The sequence below is a fragment of the Melanotaenia boesemani genome, chromosome 10 (genome assembly GCF_017639745.1).
Source record: "Melanotaenia boesemani isolate fMelBoe1 chromosome 10, fMelBoe1.pri, whole genome shotgun sequence".
Classification (NCBI taxonomy): domain Eukaryota; kingdom Metazoa; phylum Chordata; class Actinopteri; order Atheriniformes; family Melanotaeniidae; genus Melanotaenia; species Melanotaenia boesemani.
In genome coordinates, this window is record NC_055691.1 from 20,637,500 (window position 1) to 20,662,588 (window position 25,089).

At 38.9% G+C, this 25,089-nt stretch overlaps 1 protein-coding gene across 6 annotated transcripts in view; it reads right to left on the reverse strand.

Annotated features, from left to right (window-relative positions):
- The window catches only part of srpk2 (SRSF protein kinase 2), a 67,702-nt gene that overhangs the window by 30,807 nt on the left and 11,806 nt on the right, over positions 1 to 25,089 (reverse strand). The window contains exon 1 of one of the 6 annotated variants that reach the window (XM_041997227.1): positions 18,849 to 19,527. The exons of the other annotated variants lie outside the window; for them this stretch is intronic. Coding sequence (XP_041853161.1) covers positions 18,849 to 18,886 — 38 coding nt within the window. The 5' untranslated portion in view covers positions 18,887 to 19,527. Of the gene's footprint in view, positions 1 to 18,848; positions 19,528 to 25,089 lie in introns of those variants that run through there. 6 annotated transcript variants of the gene reach the window in all.

A 25,089-nucleotide genomic window follows, 5' to 3' on the forward strand; every position in this document is an offset into this window, starting at 1 on the left:
ACAGACTCAACATTATTTCTGCTTTATTCATAGTTAAATAAAACAATGTAATAATACCATATCATTTAAATTTCTATTCATAAATATTAACCACTTACATATTTTGATTGAAATAACCAATAATTTGTGTGCATATACCTCAGAACTCTAGATATGTGATCTTTTCCCCCAAAGGATTATGGTCTGACTGTTAATATACCAGATGTAGTGGAACAGTGGAAAAATCCATTTCCATCAACAGTCAACTACTTTGTTCCACTCCCCGTGCTCAAAATAATAATAATAATAATAACAACAATAATAATAATAAAAAACAACAAGCACCTGAAAGGAGAAACCCAAAGTAGAATCTCTTTTTCTCCTAACCAGTCCAGACCACTCAGCTCCCAGCACTTTTTTTTTGCTTTAGGAAGCTACCATGTGGCTTTGTTGGAGGATTTTAGAAACATGTGATGATTCCACTCTGGGACAGTTAAACCAAAGCTTCTGGGCCAACCTGTCAATTTGCTGCCTGCTCTAAGTCTGGACTCAATGTCTCCTTTTTCAGTCCAGTTAGGGCAAAACCCATTACCATAGTAGAGCTAGGAACTTGGTATACACAATCTTTTAGAGAACACACACTATCTTTTAAAGAACACACACACACAAAAAAAACAACAACAAAAAAAAAGCATCATCACTTACTTATTTACACTTCAAATAGTTATGGGCCATCTAATAAGTTGTATCATGTATCCAGCCATCTGACGAATGTACTGCCAATACACTGTTCACCCTGTGCCCTCTAATAATTCCTGAGGGAAATATCTGACTCTTTAGCTGCTTTATGATCCACTTTGTCATTTGATGCTGGTTGCAGTACTCAGAGGGTTTTTATAGCCATCTCTCTGCGAATGGAGGCCTACTATTGCCAAAAAAGGTAATATGACAGCAGTAACAGTGAAAGAAAACAGTCAGGTTTAAGCCTAAAAAGTTGAACAAAAAGTGGAAACTATTTTTTGCTGTTTTCAAAGAAAGCAACCAATTCAGGTGACAATTTATCGTAGAGTCGCCACCACAAAAATCCCCATTAACAGTGTTTTTAAAATTACCCTGGGTATATAACAACTATAAAAAAATCTTTTTACTCAACAGAATCTTACACTTTAGAACTTGTCTCAGAAATACCAATGCAAGACTTATTTAGACAAAAGAAAAAACAATCATTTAAATAAAAAGAGAAAGAGTGGTAGCAGCAACATGATCGAATGCTAAATTAACACAATAAAGACACAAAAGTCTGAGCTTCTGAGCAATTGCGGTCACAGGCTCCGACACATGATGGAGCCTCTTGGTGGGTTGCTATGGCAACTGCAAGGCGAGGGTGTGTGTGTGAAGTGTTAACGTGATGGCAGGCCAATGTACATACACAAAGTGCAGTGGTTTAACAGAGCAAATAACCTGGTTTTGAGATTTCACTGCTACTTCGCACACACACCAACACACAAACACAGAAGATGGCCGTGTCCTTGCAGCAGGATACTACTTCTTTACCAAAGCAGTCACGTACGGTGTCATACATCACATCTATAAGTCAGTGCTTTTATAAGACTCATTCTGCCATTGGCTGTGCGAACACTTAGCCCCTCCATAACTTCCTGGACCCAAGCCAAGCCGTAAAACATTAAGATAGCACAGACGCTGCAGTCTAATAGACGAGTAGAGAAGAAATAGAGACAGAATGGGAAGAAATTGAGCTGGGGAACCGCTGCACAACTGTTAAAAATCTGTTAGGATGAGAAACACAGCCGAGAAGGGCTGAGAATCACAAAGAGAGAAGAGAACGATGAACAGAGAGACATAACCAGATGAAAACAGCAGGCACAGAAACCAGGTGTAAACAGAAAGAGGTAGGCAGATGGAGGGAAAGAATAATCAAGAAGACAGGCAAACATTATGCAGACAGAAAGAGTTCAGGACGCTGGGGCAAACACAGAACACACACACACACACAGACACGAACACAGACAAACACAAGTAGAAGCTGAAAAATACAGACAGGCAGAAAACCAGAAAGATCTGTCCATGAGGAATAGACACACAACAGAGAAAACCAGAGGCAACACACCGCAACAGAAAACAAAAACTAAGAGTAGAACCGGAAAAAAAGCATCTTTCTACACCAAGAGATGAATGATGCATGATGCACCATTAATTCCATTATCAATTAGTTAATTCCACTTTTAATTACATTAAAAAATAGGTGGCCCTGGACAAAACACCAAGCCGCTGCTAAACAATAGAAAAATAACATTAACAAACATGAGGCCAACACCAAAATCCTCTTCTGGCAATAAAAATAAAAAAAAAAAAATAAAGTGGAACTTTCAAACATTCAGTGAATATTTGATGTTCTGTGGTATCCATAACCTGACCCACTTAAAAAGTGTAGATTACGCTTTAATTAGTTCATTTAGCAGCTTCACTTAGTTCCCTATTGTGGAGCTCTGAGAGTATCCTTGTTTATTGCACGCAACAAAACTTCATGACTGATTTCCCATCACAAAATACTTACAAACAATGTGGCGACATATCTGTAAACCAAACTGTGACAACTGGCATTTTATGTCAGTAACTATAAAATGTTGTAAGAGATCTAACTGTCAACCTATGAGCTATGATTAGTTCCTCAACTGGTTAAAGGTGTAACAAATCAAAGTGGAGAACAGGTTTGCACTCTAAATAATGTCATGATGTTTTTTTCAGACCAATACCTTTCTGTTTCATTCCATTGCCATGGTTTACGCTTTTAATTATATTTCTTCACATGCATAAAGTGTTTACTTGGCAATATTTATAACAAACATGGGTTTTGATGTCAATGACTGATGCAAAAAAATGTTTTTGAGAATTATTTGATTACACAGTTATGCTTTGAAGTCAAACATCTCATCTTGGCCTTGTTAAATTTCTATTCTGTATTTTCTTTAAATTCCATAACAGTCTTAAAGCAATGCAACCCGGAACACAGTATGCCGGTGTTTGTCTTTCTGTTTATCAGGATGACAAGTGTGTGTTAGTGTGTGTTTATTTGGCATTGCTTTGGCTTGAGGATGACAGAAGCAACTATGAATATGGTGTTTGCACAGTTTAAGTTTTTTGTGCTCAGATTAAATAAAAAAAAGGGGGACAGAGCATGTTTATGTTCTTACTGCAATGCAGAAATAATTTATAGTTTAAAGATATTAAATATACATATGCTTCATAAACAGACCAGTGGTAAAACATGGTTTAGTAATGTTAGCACTCATGCAACCGATTGTAGAGCACAGGTTCAGGCAGGAGTCTTTCAGTTGCATTCACTGAGCAACTAAACACTGCAGAATGCAGTTTCCATCTTGTGACATCATGTTACTTGTGAGGACATGCCCAAAATATTTCCTCAAACCTTCATGTCCTTGTATTTGCGTTTTGTGTTTTCATCTTCAGTCTAATTCAACCTTACGCCCTGGAGTGGGATCTGTTACCCCAGTGTTACATTTTTAACTGCTCAGCCTGCTTCTTATAGTGATTTATCTGACAATAACTCCATTAAAGAAGTGATAAGAAAACTTTTATAACTCTATGTACAAGTGCTCATGTACAGCACATAATCAAACCAAATCGTGCCACTCTAGCCTGCTCTGAGAGGTTGGTGCTAATGTCCGTCATTCACACCTGAATACCAGTTCTGTCATGCTATGCACAGACGCTCGTAAAAGCAGTGCAAATGCTATGCTGTACTGAGGTATGTTCAGAATGATGGATATAATTTCACAGAATCCAAAGGGAGGAGAGATGGAAATGGAGAAAAAGCAACTTGTTCTAGTAAATTCCTCATCGTACTACGCTTTGCAGATGTGCCTGAACAAATGTGTTGCTGTAAACTGCTGAATTTATTAGTCATAAGTCTTTAAGTTTTCCTAGCTTTACCCTTAAAACAATTCTCACAAAACCAGCTCACTTACTGTTAAAAAATTTAGTTAAAACCAGCCAGAATCAAGTTATGGGCGGATCAATCCGTGCCAATATCATTGATGTCAGATTATTGTGTGCATGCTGGTAAACAGACAATGGGGCTTTGGTAAACCAGACTGACTGTAGAAATTAATAATCAGTATTTCTGCATGATGTGGCAGGCAATACTGCATATTTCTGGTGGAAGGCAAAGCTTGTTTTGAATTCTCTAGTTAGATTAAAAAAAATTATAATGTAGTTTACAGAAAAAAAGCCTCCTAAATCCAGGTAGAGGTCCTGTAGCCTTTTTCCATCTGTGTTTTCTGAGAGAAATCCAGAGTAAACATGGATTTATGTATCGCTTACACAGCAGGAGGGATTTAGTTAGAATTAGACTTGTTACTTTACTTTATCGTTATATAATTTTGTTATGTTGCATTAATAGATATAAATACCATTTAAAGACCAATAAGGAGTGTTCATGTGGTTTTACACATTTATAGTGTAATTAATTAACAGAACAATCACGATAATTGTAAAATCATGATTCTTTGACAATAATCGTACCAAAAAAATCTACAATTATGACATCCCTACTTCAGACATCCTTCAAAATACTCCACTCAAAAATATGTTGGGGTCAAAAGCAGGAGAATGGAGGAGGGAGAAGAGGAGGAAGATTAAATTATACAAATGAGATGAGACTCCTATTGCATCAAGGTGGGCTTCAGCCTTCATGGCCTTGCTTGCCAAGACACTGATCTTGTTTTACTAGTCGTTGACCTGCTGGTAACAAACATACATCTGCTCGATGGAGGAGATTCTTCATAATCTGAAGCTTGAAAAGCTCAGATTCCCACTTTCAGACATAATATACCCAGAATACATGGAACCCATCCAACCATCCACTATCTACACCACTTTGTCCATTAAGGGTCGCGGGGAAGCTGGAGGCTATCCCAGCATGTAGCAGGTGAGAGGCAGGGTACCCTAGACAGGTCACCAGTTCATCAAAGTACATGGAACCCCTTTGTAAAAAAAAAAAAAAAAAAAAGAATCACATGCCTTACTTTATTCTTGGAGATTTTCTTCTACTTTTTAAATTCTTTCTATTCATCTTTTTATTTTCTTATTTGGAAAACTGTGTTTTGTATTATTGTTGTTGATCACAAAATTGGAAAAGTAATTTATGTCTCTGTTCTTGTGAGAAATTAATGATCTATTTGAGAGGTCTGAACATCTTTTTAATTTCATCTGAGGGTTTGTATTTACTTTGTTCCATTTTGAAAGATTTGGAACACAGATGACGCATGTATACCTCAAAGGAACGAGGCTTATGGTGCTGAATTCCTTTGCCTACAAAGCTTTGGACAGTGAGGCTTTTTGGTTTGTTTATGCGGTTGGTGAGCTGTCATCCACAATACAAATATAAAAAAAATCATGTGTTCTCGTTCTTATTCCTGGAACCACATCAGGATGCACCCTGCCTTTCACCAAATGAGAACACCACCTTGAATTCATGACAAATGCTCAACAATAAAAGAAAAAGAGAAAAATGCTCATTAATTGTTTTTTTTATCTATATTTACATTTAAAAAATAATAATATACAAATATGAAATATGTTCACATATCAATTTAATTATGAAAATATATACAAATACTTTTAAAATATGTTTGTGAAATCAGCATTCTGTGTAGTTCCATCACACCGAAGGTCAAACTTTATTTAACACAGAAAAAGTTAAAAGGGCTTTGACCCCCCATTTAGGTATGGAGTGGACAAATGGGTATTAAGTATTTCTACTTACTTCTTCCACCTCTTTAAGATAATTCAGAAAAGAAAAAAGATGTTTTAATCTTATTCTACATCTTTTCCTCAGCTTAACTGAAAGGGTTTGAGCAACTGATCATATACAAATAAGAAAAATATTACTTTAAACTTGCTTTAACCTATATTCTCCTTCCTTTTGATTGATTAGATGTGATCATTTCATCCATTTGCTTCCTGAAACTTGACATCGGTGATGTGTCCTGCTGTTAATGATGGTCACAGGGCAGCGCTGACACACTGCTGACCATCAAAAGGCTGCACAGAAAGTTGACCACTTGAGTTCAAACTTCATGACTCATCTTTAAACATATTTCACCATCACCAAGGTAACAGGTATTCCTTAGCAACAAGAGCATTGTCCTCCACTCTCAATATTAAGGCGTGGGTTTCAGACTACGGGTGTCCTTCAGCTCCGCTCCTCCACTCTCTAAAGGTGCCATCTCTACCTCTGATTGATTCATTACTCATCCTTCTCTCTCTCCTTCTTGGCCCGTGTCAGCAAGACAGCTGACTCATTCTCTCCTCTCCTCCAGAGGCTCCGTCTGTGTGCACAACTTAGATCTCACCGCTATTTTCAGGATGCAGTCTGACGTCACTGGCTGCACTGCCCCCACATCACAGTCTGTAGCTGCAGAGTATGGCTATGCCGGATTGTTTTTCCATTGGCCACCAATTCAGTACACTGTACAATGGTTCATTGTGCAAATGGCTGCAAGTGGCAATGTTGAACTTCTAATTTAGCTTCAGATGTATTTTGCCTGCTCCCACAAAAATACAAAGCAGGTACCACATTATTCCCACAGCATCCAAAGAAGAGAATTTTGCTTCCATGCAAATCGACAACAGACTGCTGCTAGCCTCAAGCAGAGCTGGAGAATTAAGTTAAGAGTCATATTAGTGTGGAAGTGGCTGTTGGAGACGACCTAACCATGTCAGTCAATTACACAAATAAAACTAACAACATCAAACATTTATTACTGCAGTGGAAGTAGCTTGAGACCCATTGTGGCAGGGCTGAGCTCAAACCTTTATTTTCATTATTAAACCTTGCAGATTTCATAACCCTTTGGGATTCAATACTTCAAACTGAGGTTGCATTTGACAGGAATCTAAGACTGTGATCATCCCTGATATGATTGGAATGGATAAGAAAACATTTTCTAAATAATCCCACTAGTCAACATCAAGTGAGATAGAGTAGAAACAGAGCAATCTCACAACTTCCTCAGATTTTTAGGGGAAATTATTGGCAATATTAGATCAGCATATGATGCAATTTACACATTCATTATGCATGCATTTGCAGCTGCAGTGGCATAAAAATGTCATCAATCTGACAAAGATGTACAATACTGTTTAAATTCCTACTCTATATTTGATCATACTGTTTACATTTATATTAGCTGCTCGTCTTTAAACATTGTTCCTATAGCTCCTGTTTTAGATTTTTTTTTCTCAGAGAGATTTAAAAGAGTGCTCTATAAAAACTACACTAGCAAATGTTGATATGAGATTTCCCCAGCCTTACTTTTGTAAAGTTGTAAAGTCCTGCTTTAATCATCATAACTTGCATGACTCCATCATGCCTTGACTCCATCATTGTGGCTAAAGCCCAGACCCAGAGTTTATATTTTAACTGCCCACCCCGACCCACAGCAACATTAAAACTGTCTGTTCCTGTAAGATTTGTGGGACACCAGTCTGAATTCAGTCCTCACGTTGCAAAACAAGACAGTGACTTTGAAGCTAGTGGTCAATTTGGCATTTGACACACCAATTTACAGAGACCGAATTGAATGTTGGTGAAATTCCCCACAGGCAGCCAGTGGATACAAGTCCACACATACTGTATTGACTGAACTATATGGTAGACACATTACATGATGCATAGTGCAGGCATAATGCAAATGCACAAAGATGAGAAACAACACAAATCAATACACAGTCTATACAAAAGCCCTGCAGCTTGCACAAATGAGGGGGTGTTAGTGAGACACACATCTGTCACTGTATGGGAAACAATTTGACAAAATAAAATGTGTGGAACAGCACTCACATTGCTGGCAGGCTGCAGATGTCAGCTAGTGAACACAATTGTGCAAGACAAATAATATGGCTGCATATATACAGAGACCAACATCCATATTGCCAAACCATATGCACACCAGGCCAATAGCACTGTTACTGTGTTTTGTCTATGCCATCCAACTCTATAGATTAAATGTGTTTATTAGCCTTGAGGTTCATATTTTACTTTGCTGGGTAAAGAGACAAACCACTACATACTTAACAGTGTTACTGAGCATTTGCTTTACCTTTGATTTGATTGCATTTTATGTTTTACATTGAGTCCTCCTCCCCCTATACTGCACTTGTTCACTCCATTTTGTATTTATACATTCCAGTGACGTAAGCAAGCCACAAAAGCCCATATTGTAACATCCGCCCACAGCAACTGAGAGCATCCGCATGAAGCCATGTTCATGTCTGTAAAGCGCTCCCATCAACACAGGGTGTCACACAAAAAGCCAGTGATGCTCCTGTCTGCTGACTCATATTACATGCAGTATTGATATTATTAAGTAATATGAACACATTCACCTGTCACCTCTGACACCAAACCTGCTGGAGATATCTGGAACAGCTACTGATGTATATCCTGAAGTTTAGACAGTCCAGCTCCAAAACTGCAGCATGTTGTATCTGACGTGCAAATGAATCAATGAATGAATCAGTGAAAGGCAGCTTTTACACGTCCACGGATAAAATTGTCAGCCATGTTTCTACAAGCCCAGTACGCCATAAAAACATGTGCCTTGAAACAATGAAGTTCCTTTTAAAAAAAAAAAAAAAAAGGAAAACATATTCACTGACAAGTTAACGTGAATGTAAAAAAAGAGTAATCTGGAGTGTGAATGACATTGTTTATAAATCTGACATCATTAAAGGTGTGCTTGCATGACCACATGGGATGCTTAAATGGACACTTTGCTACCATTAATTCTTATATTTATTTGATTTCTGTAGGAATGCTTTACTTGACTAATGGCTAAAGCAAAAGAAAATAAAAAAACCCCAGCAACATCAAATTAGAAAATTCCCTAATTTTATATTAAAGACGCACTGTGGAACTTTTGTAGATTTTTAAAGCAATGCACCCACTTTCAACTGCTAATTCAGCATCCGTCTTGCATCCTACCTGTACTGTGATCTCCCTACAGCCAGTGAAAGTCTCATTCTGACTCTTGTCCCATCACTTGCTCGGTTTCTTTTCTTTCTTACTCATCTTCTCTTCCTCCAATAATGTTCTCTTGCATTTCTTTGCTGTTTGCCATGTTGTGCGCTTAAAACAGCCAGTGTGTTGATAACCGTTTGGCAGCATGTGGTTCGATGTGTAAAGTTAAACTCAGCTGTAACGACACGTGACACCATGTGCTGGGCAGCAACAGTTCCAGAAAAGTACATAATAAATGTCTCTGTGCCATCAAATGAGTCCAGAACGTGGGGTTTTGAGGTCGGAAAGTTACAGAGTACGTTTTTAACTTTATTGATAAACTGTTGTGGGGCTTTGTTGGTGGCCAAAGCCCCATTTTAATTTAGATAATCCAGAAAAGTGACAGAACGTTTTTCAAAGGCAGGCTCTAAATCATTTCTATTAATTACTGCCAATCAAAGAGAATGTCAGGACTAATAACAGAACTATATATAAAGCCTAGTTGTTCCTCTCAACTACAGTAATATATGCCCTAATACAGGCCTGTCATTCCAATGAGGGCCATAAATAGAAGACTTATTTTTCCTTGTCTGTCTCTCAATATTACCCCCCACAAAGGTAACAAAAGTCACAGATACATTTACAAGATAGAGGAGTTATGTCCTGATGAGATGTACATATTAACTTCAAAACGATGTCTCAAATAGCAGAAATTATCACACTCTCTCTGGCATGACATAACAAAGTCTGGTTGCAGTCTTCAGCTCATAAAAATAATCAGCCCCACGAATGCAAATATAAACAAGATTTCAAATGATGAACACTGTACAAAGCCGAGCACGAAACGTTGCACATCCTTATTTTGTAAGTGATCTCTTGACCTCTTTAAAAAAATATATATAGTTTAGACAAATCTGGATTTCATTTTCATCATTCAGTAGTGTTTTTCTTATTTTCTTTCTATACCAATTAATTCAGACTTTTAAAAGCTTAAAAATCTTTTAGAAATCTTAACATTAGATTACTGTTGAACTGTAAAAAGCAGCCAGAATGTTCCACAGTAGCTGATTTTGCAAAGTTAAATATCCTCTCTGCAGTGAATGTGTCTTCATAGCATTAAAACTGTGAGTACCTCTGCACAGCTATCAACCTCACATGTTTTTGCAATAAAAATGAAGAGAAAATAAAAAGAAAAAAACATAAACAGAGAAGATTTGGTTGTTCTAAAGGACAACATCCACATAAGATAAACCTAGAATAATAGTAACATCTACCTGGCTCGCAGGGCCCTATGGCGCAGGCGGAGCACACACAGAGCCAATCCCCATCTCGTCTTAGTGGCTGAATTTGAGCTTAACTCCATTAGACAGAGAAAAGAGGAGGAGAGCTGCATACAGAACAAAGCTTCTGCTCACTGCTGCAGACCGAAGGATACAGGATTGAACGGAGAAGATTAACCAAACCCTAAATTCCAACAGAAGTCACATGGGGCTGTGACACCCACTTGCTAAAGCGTTGTTTCAATGTCCGGCTGAGTTTGGGTTATGAGCATATAGCCACTAATGCACACAAATATAGCATGTGTCATGTATCCATTTAATACACTGCTAGCACAAAGAGACAAACGCATGTCACACACAGATCTGAAATTCAACACCTACAACCTATTAGTCCATCACCATCTCTACGGCCATTAAAATAAAATAAACACTGACCTCTCTGGTTTCAATTAACCTAATTATGAAAAATGTTTCCAAAATTAAATTTCAGATCATGGAATTCTGTAGTTTGAGGTGAAAACTATATTAAGTGAGGCTTCTACTTTCACAGCTGTGTTGACCAATCACAAAACAACATGACCAGTGTGAATTTTCCAGAACAGCTGCAGAGATCATAAACCAAGTTTAAACTGCTTGTTTTAATCAAAGTTTCAAAACCACCTAAATTTTCCATTACACTGTTCCAGTAGTATGAGCTGTTGAGATATTAGACAAAACTTTAGGAACCCCTTGAGATGCATGCAACACCCTGCTACTCCAGCTGAGAAAGATTTAAATCAGCTGTTACAGAATTTCTGGGTACCTAAAAAAAACAAAGCCACAGATGACCATGGCTTTGAGAGAGATGTGTAATCAGGCACACAAAACATGCTTGTGAACCAGAGGAGGAAATACTTTACATGACTGACATATGATAGCTGTCATATTCCAGGCAAAATTAGGGAAAGTAACAGAGGACAATATCCAAAAGTCACCAACACCCAGGACTGCCACACTGTGTAGTGTTTGCCAGCATCCATAGGAAATATTCATAATACCAGAACTGGAAAATATACAAGATCTGAATTGGTTATAGATCTGGATTCAGGTGAGCAAGGTAAAATTATGCTTTCTCAGCATCTTCTTATTAACATCATTAGTGTCTTTTATCAGCAGTATCTAGTTTTCTGGAGCATCTCCACTGACATGAACTTCACTCACTGTATATGACTGAGAGCAAATAATGGAGGTTTTCTCTGGAGAAATGATCAGATGGTACAAAATAGTGCACACATGCATGTTATTTTCAAATCAGTCATCAAGCACACAGTTGTAAATGAACACCTCTTATAACCTGGATCAAGTTAATCAAAAATATAGTGAAAAAAAAGAATTAGTAGCATTTTAATCAGAGTGTGAGAACCAAGAGCAAAATTTTCAATAATCAACCTCAAACACTGGGCAATGTCATTTTTTGTGAATAGCAATATAATACACAAACCAGAATAACACAAATAGAAAGGAATTCTATGCATATCGATGAGCTTAACCTAATTAAAGTATCCAGTTCTGACAGAGTTCAGGATTTGTCCAGAAAAAAACAAAACTTTCTTGCAAACTATTAGGCTCATAAATTTGGAATCTGCATGGAACATCTGCCCTGCTGGACGAGTAGAAGAACACAGCACTGCCATCAGATCCAGACTGAGCACATGGTGTACATGCATCAGTGTATAGTCCAAGTGAAGACCCACAATCTGATGTGGCTGCATTACATTGTGATAATATTCATTCAATTATCTAACATGTTACAGATGTGTTTGGTTGCTATAAATAGCATTAAAATAGTTGTGATGCTGCAGCTGCAGAGTGCTGCTGACATAAGTGAAGCTTTAGAGTTCTTTGTAGTTTTCATTCTGGACTGATCAAGAGTGCAAAAATGTGGAGAAAACCCCAATCTGTAAAAACTAATTTTACTGCTTCTGTTAAATTCATAGCCTGTATGAATATTGTAACAGTCTTCTCATTTTCTTTGACATGCCACTACAAGTTTAGCTTACTAAGATTAAAATGCAAGAAATATGCAGGCTAATTTTTTATATATCTAGTTTAAGGGCAGCTTTTGCTTTTACTGTTGACTTGAACACAAACAAGGTTTTTGTTTTATGAAAGATGCATCCAGTGTGTTTGGAGCTGATATAATGCACACACACTATTGAGGGAAATCTGTGTGTGACTGACCCCTCCATCCCTTTCCTCCCCCCTGCGATTAAGCACATGGTCAGAAAATCAATATCACTAATCTGCTATTCATCTCATTTACTCTGCTGCACAGGTTTTAGCCTCATGTTATGCAGATTTACTAAACAAGCTTTACTAGTTTGGTAGCAGCCACTAAAAACTGGAGTCTTTCTCGCTTTTCACTCGACAGCAACTGGTCACAGACTGGTAGTTACTTTTGCTTCATGCAAATAATAGGAGCTAAAATTTGCATAATTTATGGATTTCAGATTCAGTAAATGTGTTTAATACTACAGTTGGACTGGATGAAATACTGCCACCAGTATACATCACTGAGCTGCAGCTGGATGTTAGTGCCAGACTACTGTGGCCAAACTTGAGGCATAGGTGTGAGTGAGCATGTTGAGCTGGCATGTACAAGTTCTTCATGGGCTCAATAAACCACACCTACACAGAGCTGAAGTAGAAAACACAAACACGCACACATGACCATGCTACAGGAAGAGGCATAACAGCTGAACAGTGTTCTCAGACACAACAGAAGAACACTGTTCACAGCAGAGGGGTGACTCGGTCCTACAGAGTGTAGGGCTTTGAATGGGGTTAATAAGGGTGAATATGCACATTTTTATGTGTTTGTTTATGTGCAGGTTCGACTGTGGCAGGAGACCAAATAGTGTTGCCTCCAGTGAGAACATGTCATCTTTCCACACACATGCATATGCAAAGCCACACAAACAAACACATGCCTCCCCACAAACACAAACAGGCCATTATCATTCCACTGCTTCAACGCTGCAGCATCAGTAGAGCTTAGCCCACTGGTGACCTAGCATTACCCAACACACTGCGCAAGTCTGCAGAGAGCCATCTATCTTCTCCCTCCATCTCCTGTTTTATCTGTGTCTATCCGAGGCTCTCTCCAGAGGTTTCTGCAGTACCTTCCTGCTTTCCACTCTCCATCTCAATCTCAGTGTTCCTCGTTTTCTTTCTCCTGTATCCTCACTCTGGCTTTATTGTCTCCCCAATCCCTCTGGGGGATTATTTCACTATCATTGTGCCATGTCCCTTATGCGCAGAAAATAAAAATTACAACCTCCTTCATTTGCTGCCTTCTCGAAGTCTTCCTCCATTTCTCTCTTTTTTTTTTTTTTTTTGCTGAGTATAACTTACAGTGGTGTGGCAGTAAAGTCGACTCACAGAAGACTAATATACTGATGGGAAGTAGCTGTGAACTAATGAGAGAAAAAAGGCTGTAGCTGCATGATAACTATCTAGGCTGCAACTGAGGACACCATATACTAAGATGGAGGAGTTAAAGAAGAGTGTTCCACTTTGGTTTTGTTTTGATATTTTCTTGAAAGAAGTTATGATGCATAGTGGACGTACAGTGAACCCAGTGCGTGTCCTTTGGATCGCAGATAGTGGCTAAAAATAAAGAGAATTAAAAAATATAATTTAAGGAATGTATATAGGCCAAAAAATGTGCAACATAGAAATCTGCTAGCAGATGAAACCTACAGGTGAAAATTTCTCATCATTTTAGAAGTTAGGTTCCAAATCTACACTGCGGAAATAGAGCATGTTGTTCCCACTTTAACTGAGGCAACACAACAATGAGCCTGACCAATATAACAATTATTAAACAATAGTCCAAACCGGCCACCAAAAAAAAAAAGAAAAGAAAAAAAAAGAGGAAGACAGAGAAAAAAAAATAAATGAAGAGGGAAGAGAGCGAGTGATTTAATATAACCAGCCAAAGGGCGGCCGGAAAGGCTGGAATGTTGTATATGTAAACATACTGAGTCAAGAGAGAATGAACACCGAAACACACAATGCAGAACAGCAGAAGTCAAACCAGTTCTTGCTTTTGACATGCGGATCCATTAGTACAACTCCTACTTCTTTATAGATAACATTATTTGCTCTGAGATTTAGCCGCAACCACTGTACTTTCACACTGAAATGCAGTAGTGAAAGTACACTATAGTACAGTGAAAACAGGAAAATTAACTTTCACTGTTTATTACTGGAGTGTGGAAGTGTCCCAACAATGATGAAGAAGTGCAGCCATAAGTGTGTGTACACAGTGTAAGCTTTGAGTGAGTTCACTTTTAATTTGAAATAAAGGTATAAACAGATCAGAAAGTGATTTGAAGTTATTTACACCGCATCAAAAGTATCTCTCAACATTATATTTTCATTTATTGCCACATCAATACCACCGTTTGACTTCTGACCCTGTACAGCAGTTGGTGATACTCAAGCACTCTCTGCAGATCAGTTGCCTGAGTAACGATCACATGACCACTGCTTGGGGGTATCGCCGTGGTGACTGACACCCTCCTTGCAAGGTATCTTGTTCCTACCAACTAGATGCTTGACTTGGCGATTCTACTAAACAGAGTGGAAATTCCCACAGTTATTCTGTGGTGTCACAGCTGTGTTGTCTGGTTAGACTAGTTTGTAAAACCTGAAAACTCAAGAGCAGTTTCGGCTCAATATACACCCAACAGAAACCTTTAAGTGCCATTGCCACATCAAAAGCCCTGAGGAAAAGAGAGGGGGCATGCATGAGGTGTCTCTGTTTCCATCAGTCCCAAATTAGGAGGGAAAGTTAAAATGAAACAAGGTGGCAGGAAAGAAAGGAAAGACAAATCCTCTGTTTTGTTTTCTGAGATGAGAGAGGAGCTGGTGGCACAATGTGGATAATGGAGGCCAGAAAGCCAGACAGGCTGGCTAGTTCACTGGCTAGCTTGCTGCCACGCTTCATTAGTTATTGTCATGTCGCAGCATGGCTGGGACTGTTCGTGTCTGTGTGCATGAGTGTGTGTCTGTGTGCAATGTGGGTATCTGTAGTGATTTGGGTCAGACCAGAGAAGATGGTGGAGGCCATACAGGCAAGTCAAAACTACATACACTGCATGAATGTGATAGCTACTGGACACAAAATTGTCTGCTGCATGGGATTGGCTTGCCGACCGACTGGACACATTCCAACACCCAACACTGCATCCTCTGGTACTCCATCTGCCCTATTTTTCTTCTCCCTTTCATCTTCTGCTTTGGTTTAATCTCCTCCAGCTATTCATGTGCCTTTTTTTTCCTCAAGCTCCAACAATTAGTTAGAGCCTGAACTTGTAAGAACAGATGACTTTAACTGGTAGTAAATAAGGGAAGTCACAAAGGAGGCTGAAGTATGTAGCAATAATCTGTGCAGCACCCGAGGATGAAACTGAATGAGTTACTTGAAAGGTACAGATTGACTCACAAACACAGCTACACTTACGATTACATGCCATTTTATCAGTTTGAAGTCTACTTCGCATTTTCCACCTCACCTAAAAAGCACATTCATTTAAACACAGAGAAACACAACTTAAGAAATGACACACAGACCTAAGAAGAACAGTTTTACCCAGCATGTTTTAGAACTCAACTTCAGACCGCTGCTAAAACTACATGAATTACAACCTGGCTGCGAAGCAAAGCTTGCAAACCTTCGACCTTTAGATGTTTATTTAGTCAACTCCTTTAATTCTTGGATAAGTATCTTCAAAGAACATAAGCCCTTCATCCTAGAGCAGTGGTTATAACCTAAAATGACGCACCACTGCTCCTCAAAAGAAGCTTAAAGCTGCTCACATGCAACACTTAAATATCTTCACTCACACACACAAAGAGACACACTCCTCATCCTCCATCTATCTCTGCCGTGCCTCAAGTGCCGGGTTACAAACGGGGATCGTCTTCCTAATGCGAGTGCTCCACAAGAAATTTGTCTCTGTTCCACTTGTAGCTCTTTTCAGGCCCATCTCATCCATCCATTTAGTTCAACACACATTCAATCCTGCTTTGCCTTATTGTTGATAAACATGTCTATGCACATTCCAAGTGAAGCCTTCTTGAACTGTGCCTGTATGTCTGGGCTCCAGATGGTGTTGTACACAGAGAGATTGTACCATTTGTCAGAAGCCCAAAATAGATTTTTAAAACTTAATTTATACTGAAACCAAAATAAACGGAACAATGGGTCAGTTTAAGCATCCTTATGTGTGACAAACAAGAATGCAGACATACCATGGTAAGTTACAGTTAAACAATATGCACTATCAATGAGAATGCAACTATCATTCATCACCTTATCACTGAATGTACCCAAACATCACTAAATTATCTTGAAATGTAAAAAAATAATGAAAACAGCTATGTAGAAAGCTCCATTTCTAAAAAGGTATTATTTGCTTTATATTTAAGTTGCTAAAAATAATAAAGCATTTCCATTTTTGCTCAGTGAAGGACTACACTTTATTAAAACTTAAATGTCAGCTCATGTTGGCAGCAATATACAACACATGGATCTCCAGATATTTTGCCATTTCACTCTAATACTTCAGCTGTTATGTTATGTTATGCAAATGTAAGTTCCCATCATGAAGATCTTTTTTGTAATAAAATGAGGAAAAGCTGTCCATGCCACATTATCAAAGCTGCAGACTTCTCTTTTAATTGAAGAAAAAGCTATAGTGATTAGTTCTACAACCAACTTTGTTAAGGTAATTCATGATGGTTAACTGGGGAAACTCTTTGCAGTGGTCATATGAGATGTTGGAGTTAAAGAGTGGCAGCAGTGCATGCATGAGTGTAACTCTTTGTTGTTGCCTGAAGAATGCTGCATTATTCTTAATTACAGGCTGCTGTGACCCAAACAATAGAAGAAGCAAAAAGCAAGCAAGAGCTATAACAACAAATCTCACCACATGGGGGACTGATACATGATATACTGTATGGTGATATGAATGTGACAAGGCTCTCTTTTACAGATCCTCCATGAGTGTGACAGTTTTCATCCGGTACATCCTACTTGTTGTCTCTTCAGAGTATGTGTATGGTCTGCCTCTTACTCCACGTTGAACACCACTTCTTCAGTCCAATATAGCACCACTCTCAATGCCCAACAACCCATGTAATATCTGGTATTGTTAGTGCCCGTTTACTTTAGTCTATCTGTGTGCCCACAGTGCTATGAGCTGAGGTGTGCCAGTCTGGGTCTTGGCACAAGGCTGTGTAGATGGCAACAGCTCATCTTGATCGTACTTGGCACAGCATCAGTGGCTACCTGAGTCATGCAGTCTGCCAGCTCTGTGCCCTCTAGCACCCGTCAAATCAAGCTCTTTCTGCTTTTTTTTTTGCACGCTAAAATTGGAATGTGGGCTTTGTCCGATTAGATCTGAATGAATACGGCTTGTTGTGCATTTACATAAGAGCTCTGCATACATATCACAAATTTTATGGCTTACGATAAAGCTTCTGTTCATATTTCATAAGACTCTTTTTCTTCTAGAACAAAGAAGGGTTATCTAAGCGATACTGTAAAAAGAAAAAGAAAACAAAACAAACAAAAAAAATGACAAAACAAAGTACTGTGTTCACTTTGATCTTGTGAGTCGGCATTTGGAGGGTCTAATTAGGCATAAATGGCTGCAAATTATTAAACAGCGCAGAAGTCTGTATTTAGTAACAAGGCTGAGATGAGTAATGGCTTCTCAAACATGGTAGGCTTCCATGCATGTGCTTGTTATGTATCAACATCCTGCCATAACAACTTGAAAAAAGTTCATATTTATGTGTTTTTGCCTGTCATGATGGCAAAGTTGGTTGTTGTTACTGAAAACAGGCCCCACGACCATGAGATTCAACAAAATGATTGAGTCTTGTATTGGCCAAAATATGACTGAACAGCCTGCATGTGTTGTAAAGAAGTTGTGTGGTCTTTAGTAATGTTATGCACTGAGGTGCGTCATGAGGTGAACTGCTGGCTTGCATTGCTGCTGAGATGCACTGCTGCTGCTGCTGCTGCTGCTGGCTGAGCCAATGTTGACGTGTGTTGACACTCTTGCTGTGTAAGCTCTGTGCTCTGGCACCACAGACTGTGTGTGCTGGTGTATGTACACAAATTTTTAAAATCATTTTCATAGGAACATCAGAAAGAGAAGGAGGTGTGTTAACGGGATTATGCTGTACAGTGATGTGGATGTGCTGTACACGCTGTTTCAGCAGCTATCTGAAATGTTACAACATGCGAAACAATGAACCACTGCATTTCCCCCTGCTAGTCTATCTGCTGTAACCCAGACAATAGAAGAAACCAGCAACATACACAGAAACAGAAAACGAAACATGGAGGTGCTGATGGTTGTGGTGGTAGGCGGGAGCTCTGGTAAGAAAATTTTAAAATAAACCAAAAGAAACAAACATGCACGCAGTTGTATGTGGACTGAATGACAAGCATTAGCAGAGAGAGAAAGAGGAAGATGTGATGTTACCTTTCAGGGGACGAGGATTTCTCCGAGTTCACGGACATGAGCGGTGGTTGTTAGCCGCTCTCTGGCCGAGGGACCAAAGGAGACGGCGAAATACAACAGAAAGCTGCTTTCTCTCTTTTTTATTTAACCGTTCTCTCCCTATCTTTGCTGTGTGTCTGAGTGCAGGAGAAGAAAGGGTTACTGCCTCCTCCTCCTTCTCGTCCTTTTCTCTCCTCCTCGCTCTGTCTCTCTTGTCCCCTTGCTTGGAGGAGAAGAAAGGATGGAGAACAAGAGTCCACAAAAGGAAGATAAAAAGGGCAGCAACTGTCTGAGTGTGCGTCTGCCTCTGCTGAAGTGTGTCTGTGCGATAGCGAGAGCAGCAATGTCAGTTAGGCGCCCCTCCTCATGCTCAAGCCTCCTTCCTCCCTCCCTTTCCTTCCTCCCTTCTCCTCCTTCACCTTGCCTCTCCCCCGACTTCCCTTGCTTTCACTGATGCTCCTTCTTTTCTCCCTCTTCCCCTTGTGTCCTTCCTCTCTGGTGTCGCTGGTTGGACTGGGTGATGAAATGAGTACACAGCTCTCAGCCCACAGTGTGTCTGCCTCTGTCTGTGTCTCACCGTTCCCTTTCTCTCTGTCTAGCTGGCTCTGTCAGGCCTTCTGCAGCTCTGCACAACAACAGAGCCCAGAGCGACCTGGAGCCTTCCACTCTCTGTGCAGGCGGAGGGGTGTCAGCCTGTCAAACCACCAGGAAAACTGACGCATTTCTCCAAGAAGCACACACTCCACGCCCTATTTCTGTTTTGAATTGGTCTCTTCTATTTCACTCTCTTTCTCTCTCCCAATTGCCTTATTACGACATCCTGTATCTCAGGGCAACGCCGCACAGATCTCCCTTGCTCTCCCCCCTCTCTTTTCCTCTCTATCTGGCATCCTCCTTCATTTTCTCTGAGCTTAATTTCCACCTCTGCCTCTTTTGCATTCTTGTATGTGTTTGCACATACATGAGTGTTTGCAATTTCTCGCCATCTCTCAGGACAGATGGGTCAGCTTCTACATGAGTGAACAGCTCACTAGCCAGAGGGTGATGGGTGGTGGAGGGGGTCTGTGTCTATCTCTCAATCTGACCTCAATATTGTTGTGTGGGTGTGCAGAGGTATGTGTGCATTAGCAGATGCATGCAAATCTGTGACTGAAAATGCAAAGTGGCAGTTGAAGAGGCATCCTGAGGTTAATGTGACTGACTAGTAATCCGGAGGTTGTACAGTAAAAGGATGTGCAGCACAAATGTTTACAGTATCTAGAGATCTGTTCCCTAAAATAGCATAGGATGTTGGTATTACATGCAGAGGACTGTTTGCAATAATATGTTTAAATGTTGAAAAGGTGGCAAGGTCAGCACAAGTTCAGTCACCTTTAATCCAGTTTCACAAATCTCTCAGCTACAATTTTTGAAAAAATTCTTACTTAAGTATTTCTGGTACCCAGAGAATGAACTATACAGACTCTGAAATGCCACAATGAGAGTAACAGCTATACTTTTAAATCTTGAAGTACTTAAATTCATCTCCCCCTCAAGATGACCTGTAATTTGGTCAGTCCTGTTTTAAAAACCTGCCGCTGAACATTTATTTTTCTTTACTCAAAACCAATTACAATTCATGCAACACAGCATTTGAGATAAACATTTTCATCTACACTATAATCTTGCCTATAACAAGTAAACTATACCAAAAGAATCCTCCAAAAAACTGAGGTGCTAACTTTTACATGGACCCCGGCATCTGAAATTTTACCTTAGATCACCAATATTGACCACATCATTTTATAACCGACTAAATGAGATCAAACCATCAGAGTACTATTCCAATAAAAACTATTATACCATTTTTATCCAATTCCAAAAGGAGCAACTACTGATCCTATTTGTGCTACTGCTGGTCCTGTGTAAATGATATGTCTGAAAAATGCATCACAGCAGGCAGAATCACTGCAGCCATAACTGAGAGCTATAGCAGACACATGAGAGAAAGAGACAGAAGGAAAACAGGAACACAATGATCTCCTTTCACTCATATCTCCATACAGTTCCACTTTCCCACATAAAAGGACTACATTAGGCACACATGTCTCTGAGCCAAACTATTGTCCTCATTCTCTGTGGATGTGGGCCAATGGAAGGGGAGTACACTCTTAGTCTCAGCACATGCAGACAGCAGGAAGAATATTTAGCTGATATGAGAGAGTGCATTGAACTTTTTTATTATTAATTTATTTTCCATACCCAATTTTTAATGGAGGGGTTCATGGCAGGTAGGGGAAGGGATCAGAGAATAAAGCAGAGCAAACTAGATGTAATGCAGGGGATTTTTTTTAAATCAATGGACAGAAATTAAGACAGGTAAAAATAATTATAATAACCAATTACTCTTAAATAACTCATGCAAATAAATAAAAAAAAACACTTGCTAGGAGATGATTGTGAGCAGATTTGTACTCAGCATTAGCAGATGTCTGGAATGCACGTTAGGAGTAAAAATTAGAAATGATGCAACCTCATTTTGCATTATGCAACCATCTACCCAGTGGGTCAGACTGCAGGAAAAGTCATGAGTTATGACACTACCCAGCCAATTTTCTTCATCTTGATTAATCTGTGTAGCATTCTTGATGTCACCTTTCAATGGGGCAACCTTTAAGAAAGACTAGTTTCCCAAAAATAGAATAACTCCTTGATGTAAAAGAAACTTACACAGACACACCTCAGGAAATTTCCATCAACCATTATCAATCTGGATATTCAAATGCTGATGCTTGTTCTATTTTCAAAAGGGGACGAAGCAAAAGAAGAATGAGAAAGAGGGGGGAGGGAGGGTGATGATGACTCTCATGAGCAGATATATTTTGGGAGTTGGTATTGAGGCTGCCGGGAGCTATCTTTAAGCGGCCTACTTCTTCACACTGCCTGGTGGATGCTGCGGAGGGAAAAGGGGTTTATGCAGGCAAGCACCCACCGACACAAAGACATATATACATGCACACACACACACACACACACTCACACATAGTCCTGCTGCATGATTCCTGAACACACATTCAATTTCCACATGCAGACACAGATAAATGTTACAGCAAGGCATAATTGTACATAGAAGTAGGCAAAAGCATGCAAAATATACTGCATATAAGTTCTGTATGGAGTAAATATATGTGTCTGCACTAACACAGGCGAGATGCTGCTGCTTCAACAGTGACTGTGCTCTTTGTGTCAACCACCTTGTTGTTTGAGGCTCCAGAGAAAACACTGCCCCCAACTGGAAACACAGACAACCATATGCACACAAAGTAGCTTGTCCTGAGTGAGAGAGTTCGGGGGTTTAAAGCATATAGGGTGCAGATTCACTGACATACTGTGAGCCTCAGGATTGCCTCACAGCACTTTGTTGTCTGTGCTGCAGTCCTTCATATGGAACATGATTGCCTAATGGGACTCTACATTTCAAGCTGCATCACATTATCTGTAGAAAGGAGCTAAAAACTGCTAACTTGTTTCGTGTTGCAGTGGGATGATTCCTGTAGTCAAATTACATTAAACAGAGAAAAGGGGCATTGTTATTTAGCATGGAAAGAGAAAAGTTAATAAAACATTAGTCTAAACATTTTCAGAACTTATAAAAGTCATCTTTTATTTTCATTTAGATTTGAGCACCAAATTAGTTTCCTCAACATATGTACAACGGACTAGACACATCCATATCACAAACCAAAGCACTGAGGGAAAAAGGAGTCTCAAAAGTTGTAATTACAATACTCAGCTCTGTTTGTTTGAACAGGCAAAGCACAGGTGGAACAAAAAACATCATTAACTTTGGAACCAATGGTTTTGGAAGCGCTTCCAGGTCCTTTATGGTGATCTCTAAAGGTGCTCTTTTGATCCTTTCAGTCACATCTTATTTAAAAGAGCTATTGGCCTTCAAAAATGATCAAAGGCAGTCATGAGTTTATTTAAAAATGTTAAAATAAAGCCATGTAAAAAATAAAGTCTTAATTTTGAATCAACTCAAAAGAGCGCATTTGATCATTTTTGTCGGCCAATTGCTCTTTGAAATAAAGTTTTTTTTTTCCTTAAACAAGAAGCCCAGCATCTAGTTAAAAAGAAAATATGAATAACTTTACTCTCTTTATCAAGTGGCCTTACATAGATCAACATGTATTTTTCAAGAGATAACAGAAAGCCAGAGACTTTCATGGTCAGATAACAGTTTAATGAACAGGAACACCACATCAAGCCAGATAATAAAGAGGCAAATGAGTTCTATAAAAACAGAATAAATTAAATACTCAGTCTCTAAGAGACCAGAGGGAAGTGGATTATTTCACTCAAAAGGTGCATTAAATCTGTCAAACCAAAAAAAAAAAAAAAAAAAAAAAAAAAAAAAAAAAAACACAAAACACAAGTCTCAAGACATTTTCCTTGAACCTTGAAAAAGGAGGAAAAACTCCCAGCACTGTGCACAGCAACATAAGTGGTCAGAGTTTAGTGCTCGTAATTCATCCAAACATACAAAGGTAAGCACCTTGCACTTTCTGTGCTTCATTACCCCGGAGAATACACTGAGCAGCAATAAATTTGAATGGATGCACTTTGCAAGTTAGAACAAGTGTAAGACTGTGAGTGTGTGCATTAGGTGAGCTGAAAGAGACAGGAGATATGCAATTTGCCCAAAGCTCATTGTAAAAATGGTGAGATGAAGTCCCAGTGACAGCTAATAACTGGCCATGTATGTGTGTGAGTGGGTGTGAGAAAGAGAGAGAAAGAGAGAGTGCTCATGAGCCTATTAACTAAGTGGTCTGTATTTAATTGATGACTGAGTGACCCACACCCTTTTTCTGCACTCTGACCTCAGCTGCTCCACCAGCCCAACATGTTTAAATGGATCACACATGGGGCTGGATAACACTTTACAAGACTACCCACAACATGACTGCCCTTGTATCTTTTTAAGGTCTTTTAGTAATGGAGGAAATAACAGCTACTGTAATTAATAATTTATTAGTTTTAAAAAGAAAAATAATTGGAATAACAAAATAATTTGTATAGTATAAATATATAGCATACATTTAATTTTAAAAATCTAAATATTAAATTAAATTGTAAGTATATTCTAAATGATGCATAACAATTAAATACTTATTAAATAATTTGATCAAACTTTAAGATAATTTTCCTTCAGGAAAATATTCTCTCTGTTCATTCATTTTTCCATTTCATTGAATTTTTTTGTTCAATGATACCGCTTCAAGTCTTCACACAAAGAGGTTCTATGATCTCAAATATTATTACTTTGAAACATTTAGAGCAGTTTACTCAGTGTGAGTGAGTTGCTCTGATACTGGACGTGATAAAACGGAGTCACTTAAAGTTAAATGTCTTGCATCCATTATCGAGAATACCCAGTTTGATGAAATAATACGCATGAGAAACTAAGTATGCAACCAAAATATAATTTAGTGAGTCTAAATGTAATGTTTTTGGTCATTTAGAACAGAGGTAGATGCTCTAAACAAATAAAAACATTCCCGGAGTTTGGCAATTAGTAATAATTAATAAAATAAAGTTTCAGACATGATTTTTTTCTATTTGCTTTATTATTTTGTCAAATTACAATATTTTCTGTACTAATTAACAATAACAGCTTTGCATTTGTCATGGAACACAAAGAAAATGGAAGTGACTGATTTTAATGAGTAAATGAGATAAAAACGGACATATTCAGTCACTACATGAAACAAACAGAAGATGCTATACAGAATCTCTTCATGCAAGACCAAATGCTAGGACGAGGCTGCCCTCTGCTGGACAAACTGAGAGTTGCACTTTTGTGACTCCAACCTGCACACAAAAACACTTTGTTCTCGATATGCAGCATCCCTAATGGAATATAGCGAAGCAGGAAAAAGTAAAAAAAAGGAGCAGTTTGGGAGGTCTAGTCAGGATAAATAAAAGATGTTTTTCCCTACACTGTTAGAAAGCCTGGAGGAGCAGAGAACATAGTCCTGGCCACATGCAGAGGGAGCACACAACAAAGAGCACCTTGTGTTTCCATCTCCACAGTGCTGCAATAACAACCCTGCAGCAGCCAGAGGAGGCAGTCATGTGGTCACCAATGAGTATTTTATCACATTCATTGTGTTGATATAAAGAATGTCTGACTGCCCTCACACTCCCTGCAACAAGCAGACTTCAGCCTTCAAGTTACAGGGCA